Source organism: Lepisosteus oculatus, chromosome 15 (genome assembly GCF_040954835.1).
Source record: "Lepisosteus oculatus isolate fLepOcu1 chromosome 15, fLepOcu1.hap2, whole genome shotgun sequence".
NCBI classification, from domain to species: Eukaryota; Metazoa; Chordata; class Actinopteri; order Semionotiformes; family Lepisosteidae; genus Lepisosteus; species Lepisosteus oculatus.
Window position 1 is genome coordinate 2,849,038 of NC_090710.1, and position 25,374 is coordinate 2,874,411.

At 50.8% G+C, this 25,374-nt stretch overlaps 1 protein-coding gene across 7 annotated transcripts in view; it reads left to right on the top strand.

The window, feature by feature from the left end:
• The window catches only part of rev1 (REV1 DNA directed polymerase), a 55,868-nt gene that overhangs the window by 4,205 nt on the left and 26,289 nt on the right, over positions 1 to 25,374 (top strand). For 4 of the 7 annotated variants that reach the window (XM_069178884.1, XM_069178880.1, XM_069178881.1 and 1 more), the window contains 3 exons: positions 17,810 to 17,876; positions 21,985 to 22,120; positions 24,174 to 24,342. In XM_069178884.1, the coding sequence (XP_069034985.1) occupies positions 17,820 to 17,876; positions 21,985 to 22,120; positions 24,174 to 24,342 (362 nt within the window). In that variant the 5' untranslated portion in view covers positions 17,810 to 17,819. Of the gene's footprint in view, positions 1 to 13,352; positions 13,372 to 17,809; positions 17,877 to 17,904; positions 17,994 to 19,351; positions 19,403 to 21,984; positions 22,121 to 24,173; positions 24,343 to 25,374 lie in introns of those variants that run through there. The other 3 variants (XM_069178882.1, XM_069178886.1, XM_069178885.1) reach the window with 3 other exon arrangements.

Consider the following 25,374-nt stretch of genomic DNA (forward strand, 5'->3'; position numbering starts at 1 on the left):
CACGGGACGGTCTGAGCTGTAGTGGAAATCTGACCCAGCGCGCGCTGGAACGGAGGCACCGGTGAACCGGCAGTGCGGGCGCCGAACCGCAGCCTCCTGGTCCTTCCGACGGCCGGGCTCTTGTCGAAAGGGGCGCGTCCTGCCACCTGCCCTTGGTGTGATTCCCGCGTAGCGCCCAGGAGATGGTCTGGAGCTCCACACAGAACGAGCACTGCGCTTTGTAGCACTAAGAGTTCTTTGCTGCCTGCACGCTCTTTGACACTCTTGCACGCATCTTTGTTCCTCCTCGTTGATCTGCTGAGCTGTGATTACCAGCAGTTAGCCTTGCCCCCCCCGAACTTCACAACGGTTTGCCGCGTTGTGCTCCGCAGTGTTATTTTCAAGAGCTCTGCTTCGTCCAGGGCTGACGGAGAGAGTTCACACGAGGCTAATTTTGCCGTACTGGCTGAAGTCATGACGATTAGTCGCATCAAAGAGAGAGATGGCTGCTCTCCTTCAATGCAGCGATCCCCTGCTTCATGCCTCAAGTCTGCTGCGTTCTCTCCCATCACGCTGGCCGGCAGAGCATTCTGAAGGGACTGAAAGGATCCAGAGTCCGCTGTGAAACCGATGGCAGGTTTCAGAGGCACTAGATGCACAAAGTTGCTCTAGTATGTGGGAGCTCTGGCGCCATTAAATCAGTTTTTCACTGAAAACGAACGTGAAGACCTGACAGACTTAAAGGATTAGAAGGACAAAGGAAAACATAACCAGCTGCTGTAAAAAGTTGTCTCTAACGCGCGGCCGTGTATTGTTTGAAAGCAGATTTACTTTTTTTAACTCGGCCTTTGTTTTGCTTTGTTTGGTACGGCTTTTACCCACAGGGGCTTTCCAGGAAAGGCAGTTTATACAGGCAGCATGTAGGAAAGTGGGCATGTTTTAAAAAAGTGTGTAAAAGCAGCTCTGTTTGATTAGGCGACAACACAAGCCCTTTGAAGTTGTGGTGCTGGAATGAGAAATGGTGATGTCTGAGGTGACTTTAATTGACAGGTCTTTCCAGGACTGAAGGGCACAGTTACTGCATGATCTTGCGCCAGCCTTGAATTTGGACATTTGGGAGGAATAATTCACGGATACATAATACAGGAGCCAACACTTCTGCACAGTTAATACACGAGGGAGAGAAGATTGGGTACATTTCTGTGCTTAAAGAACTCCTGCTATCTGATGAAGTAGCTTTGGTTTCTATCTCTATGTGTCGCGCTTGGCTCATAGTGTCAGGGGTCTGTCTTTCGTTCTCCAGAATGTGAACGGTGACTCTCAGCAGAGAGCAGTGAACCGGCTCCCACTGAGACTGCCGAGCCCCACAGGTGTAGACACAATGAGGATCTCCTTCCCCACCTACTTTTATCCAGCTAGCACCAGATCATTTGATTCACATCAAGAGCTTTTAGTGCTGACTGCAAAGCCCACCAGTTACATTTCAGTGTAATCCTGCTGTGAAGTTGCTGGGCGGACGCAAGAGATTGTGCTATGAAAACCGCTGCACCATGGGCCAGGGACGTCAGATCCCTGTACGTACAGGACCATGGCGAATGCTCCTGTTGAGGATCGCAGAACACATGCAAGAGCCCTACACTGAGACTGATGCAAGGGATCTGAGGCTATCTGGACATAGTGCATGCCCAGAGGCTGGACTCGGCAATACGAGTAGCCTCTGGTCAGTCATAAGCAAGACAGGGTGGCCGGCTGCGAGTTTGCATCACTCCAGTGGTGCTGACCAGTGTCCTCAGTGTTGCCGCCCAGGTCTGGAGGCAGCGATGTCAGGGTGCTCATCCTGCTCTCTGAGCAAGGCCTTCGTGCATGAGGGAGCCCCAGCCGTTAAATAAATGGTCCCTGTTGGATCAGAATCCTGGATGCCTGGATCAGAATCCTGGATGCTTTTATAGGACCGAAAAGAACCCAGGATCTGGTGACTCTCTCCCGTCTGCGCCAGCTCTGCTGGTGTTCTCTGTGTGAAGCTGTCAAATGGCCCAGGGTCAGTTTAGACCCAAGATGGTCAAATGGTTTAACATTTAAAAAACAAACTCTGTGTTCTTGCTGCAGTCCCCTGTGAAATATCGATGTGCCACTTCACATCCAACAGGAAAACGAATGGTGGCCTCCTTCCTCGCATCTGTCTTTGTCCGCGGACTTACCTGACAGTGAAAAAAGACTGAGATCATGAGATTGTTGCGGTTAGAGTTTGCACGAACAAATGAAGAGAAGATTCGTTTGAAATGGTCTCGCGATTTGTCATGTGCTCTTTGGGAAAAAAAAACGTCTTTGTGTGAGAGCTGACAGTGGCGTCTGAAATGTTAATGCTGTGGTAGCTGCATACACATGGGGGATTGACAATTAAACTGCCGTAACGTGTCAGGAATCGATTATTTAATATAACTTCATTCATGGATCAGAGTCTGACTTCAGTTGACACAGCAATGATTACCTGATCAGCTCTCTTCAGAATAATTTGAATACGTTTGCAGTTAATTAAATTGCTTAAATCTGAAGATGTGAGATACCTAACTAGGTGCTTTAGCTCCTAGTCAATCTGATGGTGGGTGGAGGCTTTAGCAAAATGCTGCTAATGTTTATTGTGTAGAGCAGCATTGATGTTTTTTTTAAAGCGTTTCGTGGTTATTAGGGATACCTGTTTTAGATGGGTTGCTTTGTTGAGCTGATGTTTAAGACTTCCGCACAGCAGTGAATATTTTGCGTTGATCTTCCTCGTGTCTCTCGTTTTTGCTCTTTAATGCAGAAACAGATCCGCTGAAACCCTGAGCCATTTCGATTTGATCCTGATACAGTTGTTTTGTTGTCCAGTCTTTTACTGTATGCGTGTGAATAAGTAGCGAGGGATAGATGATGTTAAAGACAAGGAGTCAGCTGGGATTGTTTTGGTAGAGTGTAGTAGCTACTCTAGTACATTTTCCGGTAAGGTTTATCTTGAACAAGTTTATTCGCGCTGCTAAAGATTCTGTCCTGTAAGTGTAATTTAAAGATTTGCTTAATGACAGCCTTGGTTTCTTCTTATCAGAAAATACGCTGCATTGATAACTAATTTTAAATAGATTTCAAAAGTAGAGGCTTTTAGTAAAATACTCATAGTAATATGTAAAAAGTGCAACTCATGCTGTCTCATTTTGAGACCTGCTGCATTTCCTTTAAGAATCACAGATTATTTTTTTTTATTTTTGCTTTTGTGATCGTTAACCGGGTTACCGCCTTGCTGGTTTCCACTGTGGTGGCTGTTTCCACCTGCTGTAAGCGTCCGCGCGCGAAAGCCGGCCCTGTCCTTTGATGGCGGGGGAGTAAAGGGGGCGGAAGAGCAGTCAGAGTGCAAGCGCTGATGCAGAGCGGGCAGGTAACACATGCTGCACTCTGCACGGCCATATACCAGCGTACCACCGCTGGTTTCCATGGGCAACTTTGCCCCAGAACTGCAAGTGGCGGGCGAATTCTTGCTCTTTATTTTAATTCCAGCCGGTGTGTAATTGAGAGTCCCTGAGTGCTGAAGGGCTTTGTCTGCTCGCGGGTCTGTGAAATTAGCCCATTTTGTCAGGCGGCGCTGTAATGGGCAGTTCCCACTAAGCCGGATTGCCTTCACCTTCCTGCCGAAATTGTGCAAGCGACTCATCCGTGGCATGAGGAGGAGGAGGAGGGGGGGCGAGAGGGACGTGCCGGAGACTCGCAGGCAGCCGCACGGCTCCGGGAGACGTTCAATCGATCTCACCTAAGGCCCCCGGCAGATCGCTCGTCTTGTCTCGGGATTGATTGAGGTGCGTTTGGGTTAATTGCCTTGGCGGAGGAGCGTGTGTTCTGGTTTGTCTTTGAAAACTAACGACGCAGGATGAGGCGAAGGCCCGGGAGTAGGTTCACGCTAATGTGCGGAGCAGTGGCTGATGGAGTGGGTCCCACAGGACAGAGTCTCCGTTCCCTTCAAACCCCAAGGCATGTGACGCGTGAACCCCCCTCTGTAATTTGCGTCTGCAAAGCAAACGAACACTACAACAGGCGTTTTATTTGTAGACAAAGGTATTCAATTAGAATCTCCAGTTATCTTTTCCCTCTGGCTCTAATCCTGAGTGTCCAGCTGGAGCAGACGGGAGCCGTGTCCGCTGCCTCTTCTTAGCCCTGGCCCTGCGGCTGCCTGGCCAGGCCAGAGGGGGGCGCCAACGAGCAGCGAGACGAGGATGCCCTGCCTGATCTGGGCAGTCCTTTGGTGCCCCCTGCAGTAGCAGTCCAGGTTTCGGCCCCTCCCCTGTTGGTGAACAGAAGCATGGCAGCAGAAGGGCGCTTCCTGGCCGCCCTGCGGCCCAACCGAGTGCCGACTGCAAGCATTCGTGACGCCGGCTGACCTTTAAAGGCAGCCTTAATTCACGTGCTCAGAATGCCAGCGTTGAATTCTTCCAAGCTTTTTACTCCCACCGCAAGTCTCGCTATTTATGGCTGTGACCCCGGGGGCAAGGCCTTGCCCTCGCGCCAGTGGCCCCCACATCCCCCCCTGCCCTGTGGGAAACTGGCAGCTCCTGAGGGTTGAGACATTACCCAGCCTTCCCCAGATTGAGCCAGGAGTCAGCACTAAGGCTCGGCAGCTCACTACTTCTCCTCTGCTGGGACGCCAAGGTGGGAGTCTTGGGACCGGGCCCTCGCTGAGCCCCCCTGTGCCCCCCTCGTGCCTTGTCGCTCTGACTTCCGCCAGGCTGGCAAGTGGCGGACAGTACGCTGCGCCTGGTCTCTCTGGGCAACTACCCAGTGGCTCTTTTTCATGGCCTGCTTTTTGCGAAGCAAAGGAGGGAAGTAGCTGGGTGGGGGAAAACTGGTTTTTATCTCCCCCCCACCCGTCTGGTTTCTCCGAATTGTGAAGTGAGCGGCAGAAAAACAAATCTGTGATCTGGCGTAGCTCGACATGGGACAGCTGGAATTGTGCTTGGATACCCAGGTGTTCACGTGGGAAAACGGCAATCTCTCTTCTGTGCTGTATAGCATCTTTCATGCAAAAAGGGCCAGGATCTCTGGTATTCCAGGGCTTTTTTTACTATTGTGTACTGAAATACTTAACCGCTTACAAAAAGCAAGATGTAGGTTATCATCAACGCAAACCACCGGTCAAGGAAGGAGCATCGCTTGCTAAAGTGTTGCTAAAAAGAAGGGCTCTGGACACTTAAGGGCATCGAAACCTGCCGTCTCGTTTGCTGTTGCGTGAATCGCTGCATTGCTTTCATCGCAGTCCCCCTGCGAGGAGCTGAGCGGGCTGGAAAACAACAGGTAGAGAGGAGGAAACGCTGTTTCTGCTCGGGAGGGAAAAGCTCCACAGCCGACCTATTAAGCTGGTGATTAGAGATGGACTGTCAGGCTGGTTATAAAGCCGTGACCTGCGATCCTGTTGTCTACACTGGGGAACTGGAATTTCACATCATCTGACACTTGTCTTTGGGTGGCAGGATAGCCCTGTCGCCCTGCTCCTGGTCCCTCCATCATCATCAGGGGTGAGTGGTACTCCGGATCGCTGATCCCTTTGAAACTACTTGTTCCATTTCACCCAGTTTTCGGAAGTGCCCTGGTGCTGCAGGAGCAGGCACATGGATTATGCTAATTACTGAGCCCATCAATTTTTAACTGCTGCCATCTGTCAAAAGAGGTAATCCGTCTCAGTAACTGACTGCTTGGCCGCAGTGAAAACTAGGAGAGGCTTTGGATCTTGGGATGATCACAGGAGACTGGCTGGTCAGGCATTAAGCCTCTCATTTGCTTTTAAACACCTGTGTGTGTTCGCCTCGCCCAGCGCAGGCCTGGATCGATTGGTTTGTCAGGTGTGCTGGTGTGAAGGGTGTCTGCAATCACTTGACCTGAACCGCACCTAAAAACACATTCTGGTGTGAATAGTCATTTTAAATGCTGGGAAAAAGAGAGGAGCTCCAGAAAAATTTAAAATATGGAACTGAACCCCTGAGCAATTTGCTGATGGTTGCTGCTGGAGACCAGGACAGCGCCACACTGCGGAGACCAGGACAGCGCCACACTGCGGAGACCAGGACAGAGCCACACTGCGGAGACCAGGACAGAGCCACACTGCGGAGACCAGGACAGAGCCACACTCCGGAGACCAGGACAGAGCCACACTGCGGAGACCAGGACAGAGCCACACTGCGGTGACCAGGACAGAGCCACACTGCGGAGACCAGGACAGAGCCACACCGCCGTTGCTGGAGACCAGGACAGAGCCACACTGCCGTTGCTGGAGACCAGGACAGAGCCACACTGCCGTTGCTGGAGACCAGGACAGAGCCACACTGCCGTTGCTGGAGACCAGGACAGAGCCACACTGCCGTTGCTGGAGACCAGGACAGAGCCACACTGCGGAGACCAGGACAGAGCCACACTGCGGAGACCAGGACAGAGCCACACTGCGGTGACCAGGACAGAGCAACACTGCCGTTGCTGGAGACCAGGACAGAGCCACACTGCCGTTGCTGAAGACCAGGACAGAGCCACACCGCCGTTGCTGAAGACCAGGACAGAGCCACACCGCCGTTGCTGAAGACCAGGACAGAGCCACACCGCCGTTGCTGGAGACCAGGACAGAGCCACACTGCCGTTGCTGAAGACCAGGACAGAGCCACACTGCCGTTGCTGGAGACCAGGACAGAGCCACACTGCTGTTGCTGAAGACCAGGACAGAGCCACACTGCGGTGACCAGGACAGAGCCACACTGCTGTTGCTGGAGACCAGGACAGAGCCACACTGCTGTTGCTGGAGACCAGGACAGAGCCACACTGCTGTTGCTGGAGACCAGGACAGAGCCACACTGCGGTGACCAGGACAGAGCAACACTGCTGTTGCTGGAGACCAGGACAGAGCCACACTGCCGTTGCTGGAGACCAGGACAGAGCCACACTGCGGTGACCAGGACAGAGCCACACTGCGGTGACCAGGACAGAGCCACACTGCCAGAGACCAGGACAGAGCCACACTGCCAGAGACCAGGACAGAGCCACACTGCGGTGACCAGGACAGAGCCACACTGCTGTTGCTGAAGACCAGGACAGAGCCACACTGCGAGAGACCAGGACAGAGCCACACTGCGAGAGACCAGGACAGAGCCACACTGCGGTGACCAGGACAGAGCCACACTGCGGTGACCAGGACAGAGCCACACTGCCGTTGCTGGAGACCAGGACAGAGCCACACTGCGGTGACCAGGACAGAGCCACACTGCGGTGACCAGGACAGAGCCACACTGCCGTTGCTGGAGACCAGGACAGAGCCACACTGCGGTGACCAGGACAGAGCCACACTGCCGTTGCTGGAGACCAGGACAGAGCCACACTGCGGTGACCAGGACAGAGCCACACTGCGGTGACCAGGACAGAGTCACACTGCGGTGACCAGGACAGAGCCACACTGCCAGAGACCAGGACAGAGCCACACTTCTGTTGCTGAAGACCAGGACAGAGCCACACTGCTGATGCTGGCGACAGAAGTGCAGTTTGCCAGAAGAGTTTTCACTTAGTCTGTCAAGCAGTTCAGCCACAAATATAGCACCTGACAGATAAAGGGGACTGGCTAAAAAAGACCGAGAGCAGTAATACAGGGTTTTACTTCACCTTGAAGCCTGCGGGACCTGTCATTGTACATCTGTGCAACACCTCCCCCAGAGTTCATTGCACCACATTGTCTGGATGTGCTGAATTCAAGCAGCATAAACGTGCTTCTTCCTGGTGCTGCCCCTGTGCCTTGAGGAAGAAACCTCTGCAGTGGTTTTGAGCGCAGGAACAAAACAGATCTGATTGCAAGGTCTGAACAGAGAGCCCAGGGGCGGTGCTCTGTATGCAGAGGCATTCAGTGCCCTTTTGTGGGGGGATAATGATAAAGCGAGACATGGATCAGTTGCTTCTGAGCCTGTGATACCTTTGTCTTGGAAGATGAAATCTGCTTAGGGGCGCTCTTCGTGGTCATTATGTCCCAGTGAACGGCTGAACGGCTTTAACGAGGTGTCCCGATCTCGGCTGGAGCAGCCTGTCTTCCGCATCCACCATCCCACGCTTCCCCTGGCGGAGAGGCAGGGCCGTCCGAGGCTGCACGTGAGGGCTTGTCCGGACGTGTGGGTGCAGGAGGGTTCAGGGCCTGGCGGTACTGACCCCAGGTCACGCGCTGCCCCCTCTCGAGAGTGGTCTTCCTCCCTGCAGTGCCACAGTGCTGTCTGCCTCGTGCGCGTCAACGTGCTGTGTGTATGGAGGGAATGATAACACTGGAGGATCTTGGGCACACGTGCACAATGGCTTTTTGAATGGCTTTTTCAGATATTGTGCGTGTGTCGGAGCATTAATGATTGCTGTGGTAACTGACTGGATGATATTCAGCTGCTTCAGGAATCTGTGTCGTTCAGTGAACAAACAGATGCCTTCCTAGGTATCTTCCTTGGGCGCTGTTTTCACTGTTTATTACTCGATAATTACTAATTGTAATTGTCCCTGCAATTATTACTTTACATTCTAAGAAAAATCTGAAAGTGCTTGATATATAGGAAGGGACCCACTTCATCCATCACTGAAGTGCGGCCCTTCTGCATAGCCAGACGAGTGAGAAATCGCTCCACCTGTTGACTTTAGAGGGAACTGTGGGGCGGCCAGTCTGTACAGGTCCAGAGTGGGGTTTAGACAGGATAGTGGAGTCTGTGGGGTCCCCTCTAGTCTGTTGACAAGTGACCAAGTGTTCAGGACCTCTTACAGCACAGTGAAGCTGGTCACCGTGCTGATGTACAGGTTTCAGGTCCAGAGGGAAGAGGGCCACCTACAGGTCTACCAAGAGCACTTGTTACGTAAATTCCACCGGATGGAGCAAATTTTCAGACCAGTGGAGATCTGGTTAAAAGGTGGCAGTAGTCTCTTAATCCCGTGGCCTGATTGCTGGTCACTGGTCTGATGGCTGGCTCATGTCAGTAAATGTCTAAGCCAGTGTAGAGTAGTGGTTAGGGCTCTGGACTGGAAGATGGCAGGGTTGAATCCCAGAGCAGACTCTCCTGCTCTACCTTTGACTATCTGAACTCTTCCAGCTGTATAAACGGGTACAAACGTACAGTTCCGTGGAAGAATATTTGTCTATTTGTCCCACATATTCTGAATTTCTTCTGCACTAAATGTTAACTAAGCGTCATGTGTATAAAGGGGTTCTGAGGGAACAAATAACACCAACATTTGCTTGTTTCATTTATTTCATAAACGGGGTCATCCAGCGTCCGGTATCCCTGTGTTGAAAAGCTGCTACCCGCCCTAGTTCAATCAGCTCAATTAAAGGGAATCTAAGGCCAGCTGTGTGAGTACCGCTGGCCCGCACAGCTGTGTAAGATGTAAGATGTGTAGGCTAAATAGAAAATGATGATGTGTAGGATGCTTCCGATTAAAGCATAAAGGAAAGAAGTGAATAATGAAAGGGCATTATTATGCAGTCAAGGCGAGTAGCAGACAGCCAAGTCTGGTGTGATTGCACTTCTAACAGGTGTCCAGCAGATTGTACATCTTTAATGTTACCAGCTGTAAAAGCACTTCACAGGTGCTGTCGTCTCTCGGGCTGCCTGTGCCCAGACGCTATCGGCCAAGCACGTGTGATAAAAGGGGCGCAGGATTTGCCAGGCCTGCCCTTCTCCTTGTCCATTGGGCGGAGAGCGACGGGGCTGTGCGCGAGGGCGATCTTGTATCTGTGAGAGACTGGGTCTGGAAGCAGAGGCTCGTGTGTATTAACTGGGCAGTGACTCTCTGTGACTGGTGCCAGAATCTGCGCCCTAACCCTCCGGGGGGGGGGGCGTTCCCCCTTCTGGAGGCGCTTCGGAAGAGAGGCTCGATGGCCCAAACGCCAAACATGAATGCCTGAGAAATGTGATGCGTTTGTTCAGTTTCAGAGGAAAGTCCAGTGAACTCAACGAATTTTAGCATTCAAAAGCCGAAATGATTCATTATCACACAATAATGGACAAGTAAGGAGTAAAGAAATCGAAAACGCCTGGCTGGTGGCAAGTGTATTGACCCTGGACAGACTCTGCTGTGGTCTCTGCCCTCTCCTGGCCTGTTACCACCCTCGTGTATCGTTCGAATCAGTGTGTTTTGTGTTTATGTATTATAACCCCAGGGGAAGAGGTTTTGTGCATAAACACCCCTGAAGCTTGTGACCAGGTTAAGTGCCTCTAGGGACATGTGTGAGAGCAATTAATTAACTTTCCAGAATCTTCAGTAACTTGCTTTTAAATTCATCTGTGTGTTATTGTGTAATGTAATGAAAGGGCTGATCGCCTGTGTGGGGCCCGTGTGGAGAGGGCGCCGGTCTCCTGTGTGGGGCCCGTGAGGAGAGGGCGCCGGTCTCTTGTGTGGGGCCCGTGTGGAGAGGGCGCCGGTCTCCTGTGTGGGGCCCGTGTGGAGAGGGCGCCGGTCTCCTGTGTGGGGCCCGTGAGGAGAGGGCGCCGGTCTCCTGTGTGGGGCCCGTGAGGAGAGGGCGCCGGTCTCCTGTGTGGGGCCCGTGAGGAGAGGGCTCCGGTCTCCTGTGTGGGGCCCGACTCCTGTGTGGGGCCCGTGAGGAGAGGGCGCCGGTCTCCTGTGTGGGGCCCGACTCCTGTGTGGGGCCCGTGAGGAGAGGGCGCCGGTCTCCTGTGTGGGGCCCGACTCCTGTGTGGGGCCCGTGAGGAGAGGGCGCCGGTCACCTGTGTGGGGCCGGTCTCTTGTGTGGGGCCCGTGAGGAGAGGGCTCCGGTCTCCTGTGTGGGGCCCGTGTGGAGAGGGCGCCGGTCTCCTGTGTGGGGCCCGTGAGGAGAGGGCGCCGGTCTCTTGTGTGGGGCCCGTGTGGAGAGGGCGCCGGTCTCCTGTGTGGGGCCCGTGTGGAGAGGGCGCCGGTCTCCTGTGTGGGGCCCGTGAGGAGAGGGCGCCGGTCTCTTGTGTGGGGCCCGTGAGGAGAGGGCGCCGGTCTCCTGTGTGGGGCCCGTGAGGAGAGGGCGCCGGTCTCCTGTGTGGGGCCCGTGTGGAGAGGGCGCCGGTCTCCTGTGTGGGGCCCGTGTGGAGAGGGCGCCGGTCTCCTGTGTGGGGCCCGACTCCTGTGTGGGGCCCGTGAGGAGAGGGCGCCGGTCTCCTGTGTGGGGCCCGTGAGGAGAGGGCGCCGGTCTCCTGTGTGGGGCCCGTGAGGAGAGGGCGCCGGTCTCCTGTGTGGGGCCCGTGAGGAGAGGGCGCCGGTCTCCTGTGTGGGGCCCGTGAGGAGAGGGCGCCGGTCTCCTGTGTGGGGCCCGTGTGGAGAGGGCGCCGGTCTCCTGTGTGGGGCCCGTGTGGAGAGGGCGCCGGTCTCCTGTGTGGGGCCCGTGTGGAGAGGGCGCCGGTCTCCTGTGTGGGGCCGGTCTCCTGTGTGGGGCCCATGTGGAGAGGGCGCCGGTCTCCTGTGTGGGGCCGGTCTCCTGTGTGGGGCCCGTGTGGAGAGGGCGCCGGTCTCCTGTGTGGGGCCCGTGAGGAGAGGGCGCCGGTCTCCTGTGTGGGGCCGGTCTCCTGTGTGGGGCCCGTGTGGAGAGGGCGCCGGTCTCCTGTGTGGGGCCCGTGAGGAGAGGGCGCCGGTCTCCTGTGTGGGGCCCGTGAGGAGAGGGCGCCGGTCTCCTGTGTGGGGCCCGTGAGGAGAGGGCGCCGGTCTCCTGTGTGGGGCCCGTGAGGAGAGGGCGCCGGTCTCCTGTGTGGGGCCCGTGAGGAGAGGGCGCCGGTCTCCTGTGTGGGGCCCGTGAGGAGAGGGCGCCGGTCTCCTGTGTGGGGCCCGTGTGGAGAGGGCGCCGGTCTCCTGTGTGGGGCCCGTGTAGAGAGGTTCTGATTTTGAAAAGGGCAGCTTCAGGAAAGCTTGCCTCATCCTTGGTGTTAGTGTGGGATCATGTTTGGAACTGATGGCTGGTCTCTTGCTGTAGCAGGCTGTGTAGGCCTGGAATTCAGTCCTGCGCCTCTAAAAGTTATTTGAAACCAGAGTCTGACTGCAAGTGCTGTATAAGCAAGCTGTGCTGTAGTGGGTTTGCTGGTTTGTGGCTTCTCTCATCTGTCTTGTGTGTGTTCAGCAGGTGTAAGTTTCAGTCCTCCTAATGTGTGGCCAGTTTGGTTTTTTCCACGTCTCGCTGACTCTTTGCATGTTGTACATTCTTCAGAATCAACAGTGAACCTGGAGCAAGAGGGCATGTGCAAACTATGTAAAAGCCATTTAAAACTGGAAAAACAGGACAACAGGTGCCATCTCTTTACACAAAGAGCTGTGGGAGTGTGGAACAATTTGCTCAGCCATATTGTCAAAGCCAATATCCTGGATTTTTTTCAAGTAATCCTCAGAACAATGAGCTGTTGAGAGCCTTCCGAGCTACATGTGCCGAATGACCTCCTCGTGTCTTCTGTAGCAGCTCTTAAGGTCTTCTGTATTAGTGGCCCGTCTTCAACTGCCTGTGACTTGCACGCAACTCTAGTCACATTCCACTGGGTTCAGTTCCAGCAGGGCATTTTTTCTTTTGAATGAGCAGTCCTTGTCTGTGCTCTTAGCTTGTCTCATTAAAAAGCAGGCTGTTTCCCCATAAATTATTGCACAATTATTCTTTGAGAATGTAATTTCTCGTCAGTCTACCAAGGGTCGCTGGGGAGACGTTTTTCTTTCTCCTAGAGACGTGAACTTGAGATCTTTTAATATCCTTACAGTTGGTTTTTTCCCACCTTTGCCGACATTAAAACGCTCCACTGGGGCTCCAGGCACCTCGGCCATCAGGCTTTTTATACTTCAAAGAACTCTCTACCCTCACAGGGAGAAAGACCCAGGATTCCGCTCCCGACGGAATATGAGGGTGTCTTGTGGGTAAAACATTTATAAGAAAGCAAATGTCAAATTTGGTCAAAACTTCAGTTTGTGGACTTTTTTGTGATAAAGCAGCGCTGTCAGTGCCCGTTTCCTGTGGAGCGGGCAGGAAAGACTCCCGCGCTGTGTGCGGCCTGCCAGTCTTGATACTCGCGCTCCTCGCACCCCTGCTGACCTGCCTGAGCCCCTCCCCCGAGTGCCTGTGGCACCCTCCCCTCTTGGGGGCTGAGCAGGGGGCACTCAGTTGACCGGCAGGCCTCTGGGACAGATCTGGGCCGTGTTTCATCTTGGCAGGGGGAACTGGCATCTTGTTCCACTGTTCGGAGGCGCAGGACGTGATCGGCCCCGTGCTTCAGGGACATTGGATCTCCACTGAGTCTGCAGGGCTGAAGCTGCTGTAGCACCTCGCTGCTGACCTGTGAGTGACCGGGTGTGGTGATCGATAGGAGGCCTGGAAGGGTGAGACGCGAGACTGCTTACAAACGAGAGGAGCCATTCGGCCCATCCAGTTAGGTAATTGGCAGCCAATTGCTCCAAGGGTCTCATACAGCCTTTTCTCTCTGTTGTTGCTCTCTGCTCAATCGGCACTGTACATGGAGCACTTTATGCACGAACTCACTGTTCTTGTCTCCAGAGTGTGGCTGTTACAGAACTGCTTACAGCCTCGCTCATGAGCAACATTGTCCAGGTGCGAGACACTGTTCCAAATGTAACGGAAACCTTCTGAGAGAATTGTTGTAATTCATATCACTGCCTTAACTGTAAGACTGCCTTTGAGTACAAGGTCAGCAGGCTCCTGAGGCCTGTGCCGTCTCAGTGATTCCCTGTGCAGGTTCAGTCAGGGATTTGCCAGCTCAGGTATCGCGAATCCCACCAGTACTTGGCCTGTCAGGGATCCTTGATCCCGGTCGACCAGTGGCATGGCCCTGCTTGACCCATCATACCTGTATATATATTACTTATAGGTTTCAGTGTTCTCTCTGGTTCTCTGGAGCATGTGACTTTAGGGGCTGAACCACTGGGAGGCATGGAGAGGCATTCCTTATTTCAACTGCGGAGCATTCACACTAGTTCTGTTACCTTCGATGACAGAGACTAATGCATATAGGATATGTATCATTAAAAGGCATGGATTGGAGCCAGACATAAGAAATATTGCCAAGCTTTTCACATCAGGACTTAAGTTCTATAGTTTTTGGGGTGTGTGTGGGGGTAATATTAGGTCTAAATAGCTTTTAAATGTGTTATGAACTATTTCGCTAATATTTTGCGTCCGAAACTGATAAAAAAAAACCTGCAGCTTTTGTTTGTGACATAATTATTAGTAGCAGCAAAGTTGAACAAAATGTTTGGCTAGTGTGGTTTAGCACTTGATGGCGCTGGGCTTTGTCTCTGCTGGTAGTGGCCTATAGGAGACTTGGTGTCTATAAGGAAATGCATTGAAATGCAGGTTTTGGTTTTGCTTTGTTCTGCACATTAAAGCATAGATCTGTGATGGCTGCTTCGTCAGGGACAGATTGCTCTCAGAAGATTAATGCTGTTCGTCACTGGCCTATGGACCCGGCGAATATGGTATTTGTTCACCGAAAACCTCACTGCCGCCTGGTTTGCATTGGTTGCCTTTACTGGTGGCTTATCCTTTAAAGGAGACCGTTGTGGTGTTGGGCTGTGAGAAAAGCAGTCCCCTTCTTCCTTATTTATAGAACGTTTTCTGCTTCATTTAACACTTGGAGCCCGTCTCCCTGTCATGGCTGTGTGCCAAGATAGCTGTACCCTGAACTGTGTTGTAAAAGTTCCCCGTGTGGCGCGGAGCTTCGGTTTGTTAATCGACCGGTGTCCATAGTACTAAAGGTTGTTTTTTTTTCCTTTCCCATGGGCTTTAAAATACATCCGCACTCTTCGTTGCTTTAATTATAAGGTGATCCCCACCTGATTGTTGTAAATAATTTTTGGGTTTAATTTAATAAATAAATCTGGATCTGTCTGGCTGTTGTGTCTCCTTTCTTGGGCTTTGACAGGGTGCTGTTATGTCTAAGGAGAGGGTGTTGTTGTGGCCAGTATGGTTCTGTTCTCTTGACCATGTGCATGAAAGTCACAGTCCTGCATTTTGCCATGACTAAACCCTTTGTATATCTTGAAAAATGAGTGATTTTTTTAGGTATTTTTTCATTCTTATCTTTTGAATCTGACAATATCGCCTGAAAGCTTAGATCTCAGCCATTTTCTATCCATCCTAAGTATCTGTCTAAGTAAATTGAAGTTTACTTTCTTAATTGTTCACCTGCTCAGGTGGTCCCAGTGTTTAAAAGCAGGAGACCTACACTTGACTGGGATTTTCGGGGACCTGGGTTGGAGACTCTGCTCCAGGCGGTCTGGGCTGGAGATTACTTTGAAGGAGGGGGTGTGTGTAATAAGGGTGGTGGCTGCTGTGTCTCTCCCGAGCTGTAGTACCCTGTTCTGTTTATGTGCGTCAGAGCATGGCTGTCGGTCACCTGCGGAGGTGCTCCTCTGCCCATCCACTGTCATTCAGCCACCTCCCTGTGAACAGCCAGGCCTAGTCTGATCTCTGTGTCCAAGTATGAAAGAGGTCCCATCTTGGCTTATTCATTTCCACACGTGTTTCAAGACTGGCAGTGCAGGAGAGACCCCGGTGTGACGTCATCGCTCCTAGTCTGGCAGGGGCGTGTGAGAGAGTGTGTGTGCTGTTATCAGTGAAGGCACGGTTCATGGCACTCGTCTAATGAGCTGAGACCCCAGGTTCCCAGTTCCCTGTAGGCTCCCCTTGTTTGCTGGCTGTGCTCCTGGGCTCTGATCACCAGTGCCGATCAGTGCCTGGGCTGATTTGCTTGCTGATGTAACTGAATTTTTGCCCTCAGCGCTTGTTTTCAGAACTACCTCTAGTTAAAGTGCATTAGTTCAGCAGCTTAAGCATGCCAAATTTTATACAGTTTCTCCTCAGTTTGCTAATTTTTCAGTCCCTCCGTTTTAACTGAATTGCTCCTGAAGGGTGATCAGTCGGTGGTGAACAGTCAGTGGGTTTCAGCCACTCCCACAGTGGGTTGAGTGATCTTCCGTCTGCTTCAGTCCAGCGTGTTACATTTCCAGCTAGCACATCTGAATGAAGGCCGTCCTGAAACAAACTGATCAGCACAGGGTTCATGCCAATTTTGAATCTCCTTCAGTTTTTTGAGAACTAAAAATACTTTTAAAAAGGTCTGAATAGAACTTTGAAGTAAGTTGGCCTGCATGAGAACTGGTGAACTAGAGCACAAACTAGCCTATAGAGGAGTCCTCCAGGACCAGGGTTCAGGACCACGGGTCTTGAAGGATGGATTGGAAAGTCCAGAGACGGTTCTGTTGGGGCTCCTTCCGGTCCAGTGTGAGTTCGGTGAAAGCAGCCGTCCCAGACCTCCCTGGAATAGAGAAGATAGAGTGAAGTCTCTCTCCTCAGAACATTTTTCAATCCATGCCCCTGTAAAGCTCAGAAAGTTTCCGTTTTGCCCTTGTAAATAAACTGCATTTCTTTAATCACAATGGTAGGTATAAGGGTAGCGAGTAATTGGTTGCAGCAGTTTACAGCTAATGAATGTTTCCTGTGGGGCAGTCTCTTCGATCTGTAGCGGTGAAGAATTTGGAGACGCACCAAAGACCGTTCGAGTCTGAGGGCAATGCTGCTGTTGTAATTAGTGCAGTTCCCTCAAGAATAAAAGAAAGACCAAAACAGTTTTAAACACATTTTCTACATTTTGCCGCCCCTGGGTTTGGAGTATTTTATTTCCTTACACTGTTTATGCTTAACATTTTAATCCAGTCTGCCTTCTTTTGGTTTCTCATCTATCTGCAGTGGATATAATAAAGCTTGAGAAAGAAACATCTTGTACTGTAAGTGTACCCAAATAAGACCTGTTCTGTGATGGTTGGGTCCTGGTTTGCAGTAAGAAAATTACTGTATATTCATGTGCTGTAGCTGCTTAGAAATGGTTTGGACTTTGTGGGTGAAAATATTCTGTGGTTTTAACTGAAGGTCAAGTGAGGACAGTACATAGCGCAACCGCTCTAGGATCAGCATGTGCTGGTTCTGATTGGTGTACAAACTGATTTGTGTTTTTGTTGCAAATGTTCATGGCGAAGGTATGGTGCTGTGGAGAGGTATGATGTTATGAATTCAAGTGGCAAACCGTGATCAAGAAGGACATGGTAATGTGTGATGCAAGTATGGAGACAACTGGGAGGACTCGGGCTCCCCAGTGTCTCAACCAGTGGCTCCAAATGCAAGGTTGAGCCTCTCGTTCGGAATGTCAAGGGGTTGAGCCCCAGTCAGGACACCGAATCCCTGGGTCTAGAGGTCAAGGGTTCGAGCCACGGTAAAGGCACTGAACCCCTCGGTTCCAGAGGTCAAAGGTTCAAGCTGCAATAAGGGCACTGAGCCTCTGAGTTCCAGAGGTCAAGGGTTCGGGCCACGGTCAGAGCACTGAACCCCCTTGGTTCCAGAGGTTAAGGGTCCGAGCCGCGGTCAGAGCACTGAGCCTCTTGCTTCCAGAGGCCAAGGGTTCGAGTCTGTGTCATGTCACTACCCAGCGGTGACCAGGACTCGCCGAGTGTCAGCTCACAACTGAGTGAGTGCCAGCGTGGGGTTAGAGTGGCTCATGATCTCCGTCACTTGTTTGTATCAAAGCTCCTGCGATCTTCTCGGCAGTCGCAGCGTGAGAGACATGCATGCCGCACCTCTAACTGGCACCCAGTCTCGGGCCCGTTTGGACCTTACAGCGTGGCTCCGACCTGGGCGGATCCGCAGCTCTCATCACATGACACTGGCTGCCATGAAACCCAATTAGCGATTCCTTCTAATTAGATTAATTAGGGTACTCATTGGAAGGGGCTGTCTGGCTGTTCTTGAGCTCTGTTGCAAGAAGACTCATGCCTCCCTGTTGGTGTCTGCTTGCCTCTGCAGGTATTCCAGTATGAGTCGAGGCGGATGGAGGAAGAGAGCCGGGGAAGAAGATGGCTGGGGCGGCAGGGTGCGTACAGATTGCCCTTACCTCTCCAGTGTTCAAACCTTCTTGCTAGGGCTTGCCGGAGGATGGTCCCTGTCTGCAAAGATAAAGAATTGCAATGAAACCAGATCAGGCTCCAAGGTGGTAATGCTGCTCGTGAACACCTCACACAACCAATTGTGGCCAGGAAACACATCCATTGAGATTCTAGTTGTGCAGCAGTCTTGAGCCGCTTCAGATTTGGCACAGATATTTCAGTTTAGTAAATCTGCATTGATGTGCACAAAGACCTGATGTGATGTGGGGTCTTTGCTCTGATGGTGCAGTTGGGACAAGCCCTTTCTACACAGGTACGCCAGTCTGTTGTACAGTGGTCTTTGCTGGAAGGAGACCGAGGCAGACAACAAAGGAAGATAGGGGAGTTATCAGAAGGAGTCAAACCGAGAAAACCAGGATTGTCTTCTTCTTGTATTAAACGGTTCTCGAGCTAATGGGGACAAAGAAGAGGACTGAGATCTCAGGCTCTGCTAGGTCTCGTAGACATCTGCGGATCCTCACAAAAGTGATGACCCACAAGTTCCGTTTCTCCCCTGGTGTGCCTAGACAAACAGGGCATCTGTCCCCACTTCTGAGTGCCGCTCACAATCAGAGCAGAATCGACTACTTACGCACTCGGTGCTTCCTTGCTTAAGTCAGGGTGTTGCTAATGCTTCTTTGTTTTGCACGTACAAATATCATCCAGTTGCGGCAGTTAACCCATGAGGAGAAGAATGTATTTTAACCGTCTCCCCCGTGTACAGTTTAACACACCGTCACAAAGTTATTATGAGGAAAAGCAAAATAGTTTTCAAGTCATTCGCCTTCAGTAAGTCCCAGGTTCCCCGGCGGCCGCAGGTAGTTGAGGCGAGAGGGTCCCCTCCCAGCACTGCCGTTACTGTAAGCTTGCCAGTGTCGCCGTTTCTCCCTCCTCCCACTTGCACTGTGAGCCGTGGCTTGGGAATCCCGGTCTCGCTCAGGCAGTGACGAGAGCCAGACTGATTGGCAGAGCTTAGCCCGTGAGGTGCGAAGTCAAGGTCAGCGCCTTTACCAATTGAGCCGTTTTGGAGCTTTCTTCACGGTTAATTATTTCTATGTTTAAGAGCATTAAAAAGCTTGCAAATGAGAGAAGGTCATTTGGCCTGTCCCGCTCATATTCATTTAAGCCATTGGTCATACCCACCCATTTCCTGAAGGAACCCAGGGTATCGGTTTTAAATACCATGCCTGGGTGGCCTGTCCTGCGCTCCCGACCCAAAGGTTTGGGTCTGGTATCCAAATACTAAAATATCCAGGGAAGTGCTTTTGCGGCCCTGTAGACCTGCCCAGCAGGAAGTTCCAGCAGTGATGGTGGGTGCAGCTCTTCCTCGCTAGTCCTCTCCCCGATCTGTTTTTTCAGTTGCCTGCAGTCTTTCGCTTCCTGTCTCTGCCCTTCCAGACGCTGGCGGCGTTTCTTGTCAAACTGGCGGCGGCGGCACATGGCAGCTGAGCCACGGTCGTCATGCCTTCCCCTTGTCAGTATTTCATCCGGCCGCTGCAGAACAGGGAGCCCGGACGCAGCACAGCTCGTTTTACATCTGCGTGATGCAGACGTAGCCTAGAGCAGGAAAACTCAAAGGAAGATTTAGATGTTCAGAATCAAAGCTGACCTTTTTTTTCCACATGTACCCATTCCCAGTAGGTCATCAGCATTTTTAGTTTGTGTTACCGTTGCTCATGCAGCTGTTATTAGATGCTATTGACAGCGGTTTACCCGTTGTAGCCTGAGGTTGTGTGATCTGAGAACCTAAGCAGTTCTGAGACCCTGCATTTCCGGGTTGAGAGACCTTCAAGGATAACCTTGACATTGGTGGACCTATAGGTGGCGCTCATCTTTATTGACAGGAATTTCCAAACCGATTTCACAGTTTGGTGACCGGGGTCAACAGTGCTGTAGGAGGTGACATTCTTTAGATGAGACATTAGGCTGAGATCCTGACTGTGAATGTAAAAGATCCCAATCGCTCTGTTTGTAAGAGTAAGAGTATAAATTTGGGAGTCCTGGCAAAGTTCTGGGTTTCCATAATCTTTCCTCCCTCAAGTCCCCCCTTATTTCAACCGGGGGTTGCACTTCAGTGGTGAATGAAACAAGCCCCCTCCTACAGTATATGTAATATAACGCACTATTCTGTGAATGTCTTTCTTGGTATGAGAAATTGTGTTTGTTTGAAATCCAATCCTAAAGACTTGAAAACATGCAGACTAAACCACCATCGCCATCCAGTCTTTTTGGAGAAGACGGAACAGCATTCATCCATTTTCATGTCACAGTTTTCCTTTGTGGGAGTGTGAGTCTAGAAGTCTCTAATTTGTACTGGCTTGCAAATTTTTATATCGTCCAAACAAGAACTTAAGAACTGACCCATTAATAATTAAACATTTTTTTTTATGTTTTCTTTTAAGTAGGACAGTTGCTCTTGATAATCAGTGCTGGTACTGATACCATTTCTCACCAGTGGCTGCACTTTGTATTCCATTCATGTGTTTAAAGTCTGAATTACGTTATCTTGAAGAAAATTTAAAAAATCTATTATCGCAAAAGAATCACACCGATAGTTCTTCTGTAGTATATAGTATATCTTTATACTATAGTTCTTCTAGTATGTTTGTTTTTTTGTGTGTTAATGGTAGCTTTTAATAGGTGTGGCTTAGCTTTCAGGAGAAGTCCGGTTAGTTTTCATGAATGGGTTGTGGAAGTCAGGAGCAAAAACTGCTCAGTGATGTTAGATAAGATCACTTTATTAGCCATAGACAATTTCTTGCATTAGGAATTGGTCTTTTTGCATACCCCAGCTTGCTCTCCATGAGACACACAGATGGGCAGAGAGAAGCTTGGGGTCAGAGCGCAGGGTCAGCCATTTATATGGTGCCCCTGGAGCAGTTGGGGCCTTACTCGGGGGCCCAACAGAGTAGGATTCCTTTGCCAACCGCGATTTGAACCAGCAACCTTCCAGCCACAGATCCTTAGCCACAGTGCCACTGCTCTGCCCTTTGTTGAAGTGGCGTTGTTGAACCCAATACTCTGGGTTCTTTCAAGAGACACAAATGGCCTCCTCTTGTTTGTTACTGTTCTTGTGTATGAGATCCTCTGGTCAGTTAGCTACAGACTACCGCAGGAGTCACATGGGCCGAATGGCCTTACCCATCCATTACATAACATTACTGCTCACTCTAGGCCAGTGTCAGTTTAGTCACCAGTTTTTGTTATCAGTAGTCTCAGTCTTAGTCGAGACGATTACAATGTCGATGATTTTAGTCACATGCTTTTAATTTGGTTTAGTTGACAAAAAATGTCTAAAACCACTCTTACATTTAAAATGTATAAAATGTACTTGTGTTAGTCACATACCAAAATGTTTTAGTCACATTTTAGTCGCATGGTTTAATTCAGTCATATAAAATGTCTAAAGGTTTTAGTTTAATTTTTAGTTTTTGGAATATTAAGGGGAGGCACAGTGGTGCAGTGGTCAGCATTGCTGCCTCCCAGCGCTGGAGCTCTGGATTGAATTCCTGGGGCGCTGTCTGTGTGGAGTCTGTATGTTCTCCCTGTGTTCACATGGGTTTCCTCTGGGTGCTCCAGTTTCCACTGTCCGAAACACCCCGGTAGGTTAATTGGCTTCTCAGAAATTTGAGCCTGTGTGTGCCCTGCGATGGACTGGCGTCCTGTCCAGGATGTACCCTTACTTGTGCCCATAGGCTCTGGCTCCCCTGCAACCCTGAAGTGGATAAAGTGATTAGAAAATGGATATATGGAATACTAAGGAGATTAAGTTATTTCTTTTATTTTAGAATTTAGGCTCTTTGAATTTGATAGCATTTAAATCCATATAATTGTGTGGCAGCTTTTTACTTAACATGTTAAGCAAGGAACAAACATATCACACATCTAAAGAACCTTAACACTCCTGGCGCCTTTTCCCTTTTGTAAAGAGGCTTTGGACATTGATTGGACAAAGCGGATTGCGAACTCCGTGTTCCCCTGCTGCCTCGCTCCTGTGCTCTAGCCTGTTTGGCGGGCGAGCGCGGAGCTCATGCTGTCTCGTGTTGTTGTCGTCAGGGTGGGTACATGGCTGCCAAGGTCTGCAAGCTGGAGGAGCAGTTCAAGGCCGACGCGCCGAAGCAGCAGCAGCAGCAGGAGGGAAGCTGCTCCAGTATCTTCAGAGGAGTGGCCATCTATGTCAACGGGTACACAGGTGAGTCCGCGGCCTCCCAGCCAGTGACGGCACAGAACGTCTTCGGCTTTAGAGTATCGCTTGTTGCCTGAAGCCGCGCCCATGCTACATACAGTGATTAGCATGGAGGAAATGACATTTAGTCTCTCTTTCCAGGTGATGCTTGTCGGCAGAAAAAACAATACTTCAGAAAGAATTGAAAATCAAAAAGTTAGAACCCTCTTCCGGGACACCAATTCCATATTTTTTATACTCTTGAGCATTTTTTTCCTAACCTCTCGTGCTTTTCCTACACCGCCATATCTTTGAAAAATTATAAAGAGCGGAAAATGAAATTGGAAGATGTGCAGGAATCTAAACTTGTCAATCCCACTGTTTGTAATTTCCTTTTCTTAACACCAAACGGAAAAGGGTGTTACAGTTTGTTTACCATCCAGTGTGTTTGTTAGAAAAAAATATAAGAAGGCTTGTAGTTTCATAGGAACTGTGCTCTGTTCTGAAACACATCTTGGTGATGAGCTGTGAGCTTGAGTTTAGAGAGCACTTGAGCCAGACCACCAGATCACTGTGTCCCCCACTTCTGCTCCACTAATATCCCTCTGACACCCCGCTGACACCCTTTTTCACCCCTCTGGTGCTCGTTTACTAGCTCTTCAGCCTGCAGCCCTGTTTCCTGCCTCGCCTCTGTACTCTCCCAACCACTGTGAGCACAGTCATATCACTCTGCAGCTTACAGCTGGCAGCCCACTGAAGCTCAGCAGGTGTGAGCCTGGTCAGTACGTGGATGGGAGACATCCTGGGAAAAACAAAGGTTGCTGCTGGAAGAGGTGTTAGTGGGGCCAGCAGGGGGCGCTCACCCTGTGGGTCATGTGAGTCCTAATGTCCCAGTATAGTGACGGGGACACTATACTGTAAACAGGCGCCGTCCTTCAGATGAGACGTAAAACCGAGGTCCTGACTCTCTGTGGTCATTAAAAATCCCAGGGCGTTTCTCGAAAAGAGTAGGGGTGTAACACCGGCATTCTGGACAAATTCGCATTTGGCCTTACCAATCATGGCCTCCTAATAATCCCCATCTATGAATCCTCCCCACTGATAGTTGATGTGTGGTGAGCGTTCTGGCGCACTATGGCTGCCGTCGCATCATCCAGGTGGGGCTGCACATTGGTGGTGGTGGAGGGGAGTCCCCATTACCTGTAAAGCGCATTGAGTGGTGTGTCCAGAAAAGCGCTATATAAGTGTAAGCAATTATTATGATTACCTGTCTCTCCTGGCAAGGCAGAGGAAACATGGGCAGGCCAGAGCAAACACCACAAGAGCACCTGTCACTCGAGGCGAGGCAGAGGAAATGTGGGCAGGCCAGAGCAAATGCCACGAGAGCGTTTTTTATGTTAACGGCAGAACAGAGAGCTTCCTTTCCTCTGCACTGTTGTTTTTACACAAACACGAGACAAAGCATTTCTTCCAGTTGTTAGACATATGGGAACTTTTGACCTTTGCCATTTTCTGACTGCAGTCTGAGATTGCTTTTCCAGGAGTGAGTGGGTACTCTCTGGTCATGACAGAATAGAAATCAATATACTATATATATTCTCTCATAAGGATTCTGACAGAAATCATTTTTATTTTCCAGAATGCAGTACTCCCTTACTGCAGTGTTCTCCATTATAAGGCACTTAGGATATAAACTACTTTCCTGCAGTGAGCACTGTGAGCCTATTAGAGCTGATACAGTAGTACATGCAGGTGTCAGAGTGCAGCCTGCAGTTCCCTACTATACAAGCCTGATGCTGGTAAGAACAGCGTTGTATCAATAAGCTACTGACTAGAGAGCACTTGCACCAGCAAGCCAGATGGGCCTCCAGTGCCCTCCTTCGCCTTTCGTCTGTGACCCCTCTTATGAACATCCTTTTCCATTACACACGTCATGGGTTCTCCTCCTTTTTCGGGTAGCAACGTACAAGATGCTTTAAGCTCGTCCTTATTTTGAGCCGTGTTTGTCACAGTCCCTCTCATTGGAGCGAGGGGCCACGAGCTCTAAAGGCGGGCCCTCTTTCTGTGTTTCGGGGGGCAGACCCGACGGCGGACGAGCTCCGGAGGCTGATGATGCTCCACGGAGGCCAGTTCCACGTGTACTACTCCCGGTCCAAGACGACGCACATCATCGCCACCAAACTGCCCCACAGCAAGATCAAGGAGCTCAAGGGGGAGAAGGTGGTGCGTCCCGAATGGATCACGGACAGGTAGTTTGGGATACTGTCTCCAAGTCCGGGTCGACTTCAAAGAGAGCACAAGTTCCTCTATTTAAGGAGCCCTGGCTTTTCAAACAGAGAAATTAAGGTAGCAGCCTGGGCAACATGGTGGCGTGGTATCTAGGGAATACTGTCTCAGTCCTCAAGTCCTTCAAGTACAGCTTGAAGCACCTGTCCATGTTTTCTACATCGGATCCCGGTTACGAACGCCAGGACCTCACACTGGGGAGAATGAGGAAGTGCTGGCAATTTCCTTTCGCCCGCAGGCCATTGAGCCACTCGTCTTTTAACACATCACAGGCAATGCTGCCCCCTAAATGAAGGATCAACTCCCATTGGAGGAGAGGCGCGTCACTCACCGACAGCACTGCCTGCTGAGAGCTGATGGAGCCCTGGCCTGTCACATGACCCAGGCGTGCTCTGGGCTCTGGCGAGTTCCTCTACCGGTCCAGTGGGTTTCTGTCAGGAGCAGATTTCATGCACAGATGCGTCAGTCTAGTGACAGGACAGACGGTGCAGTAAGATGTGCTGCCTTACCTCTACGTCTACTGGTGAAGTCATTCCTCGCTCTTTCACCTGATCTGCTGTAGAGAGGTGCTTCAGGATCAGGTTGGCTGCCATGTGTCACTTAGGTCACTAAGGTGGGGCAGCACCTCAGTGGTGGATGAAGTGGGCCCCTTCCTGTTATGTAAAGCATTTTGGGATCTTTTGGGATGAAAAAGCCTGTTTAAATACAAGGATTTATTCTTGATGGATTTATTCCCAGCTTAAGCAACACTAGTTCCTTGACTATAAGGGCAGTACGCTTGAGGTATTGACCCACAGTGTGGCAAAGCCCAGAGCACATCACGGAGCAGACACAAACCTATTCCATATCTGCCAGCTCGGCCTTGTGCATCACGCAGGGCTCAATTACAGACTGTCAAGTGGAGAGCAGGTGTTTAATAAGTGATTGTAAATGACTCCTGTGGGGAAAATCGGCCAATTACACTATTTGGGTTTACAGGCAAGCTGTGGCTTATT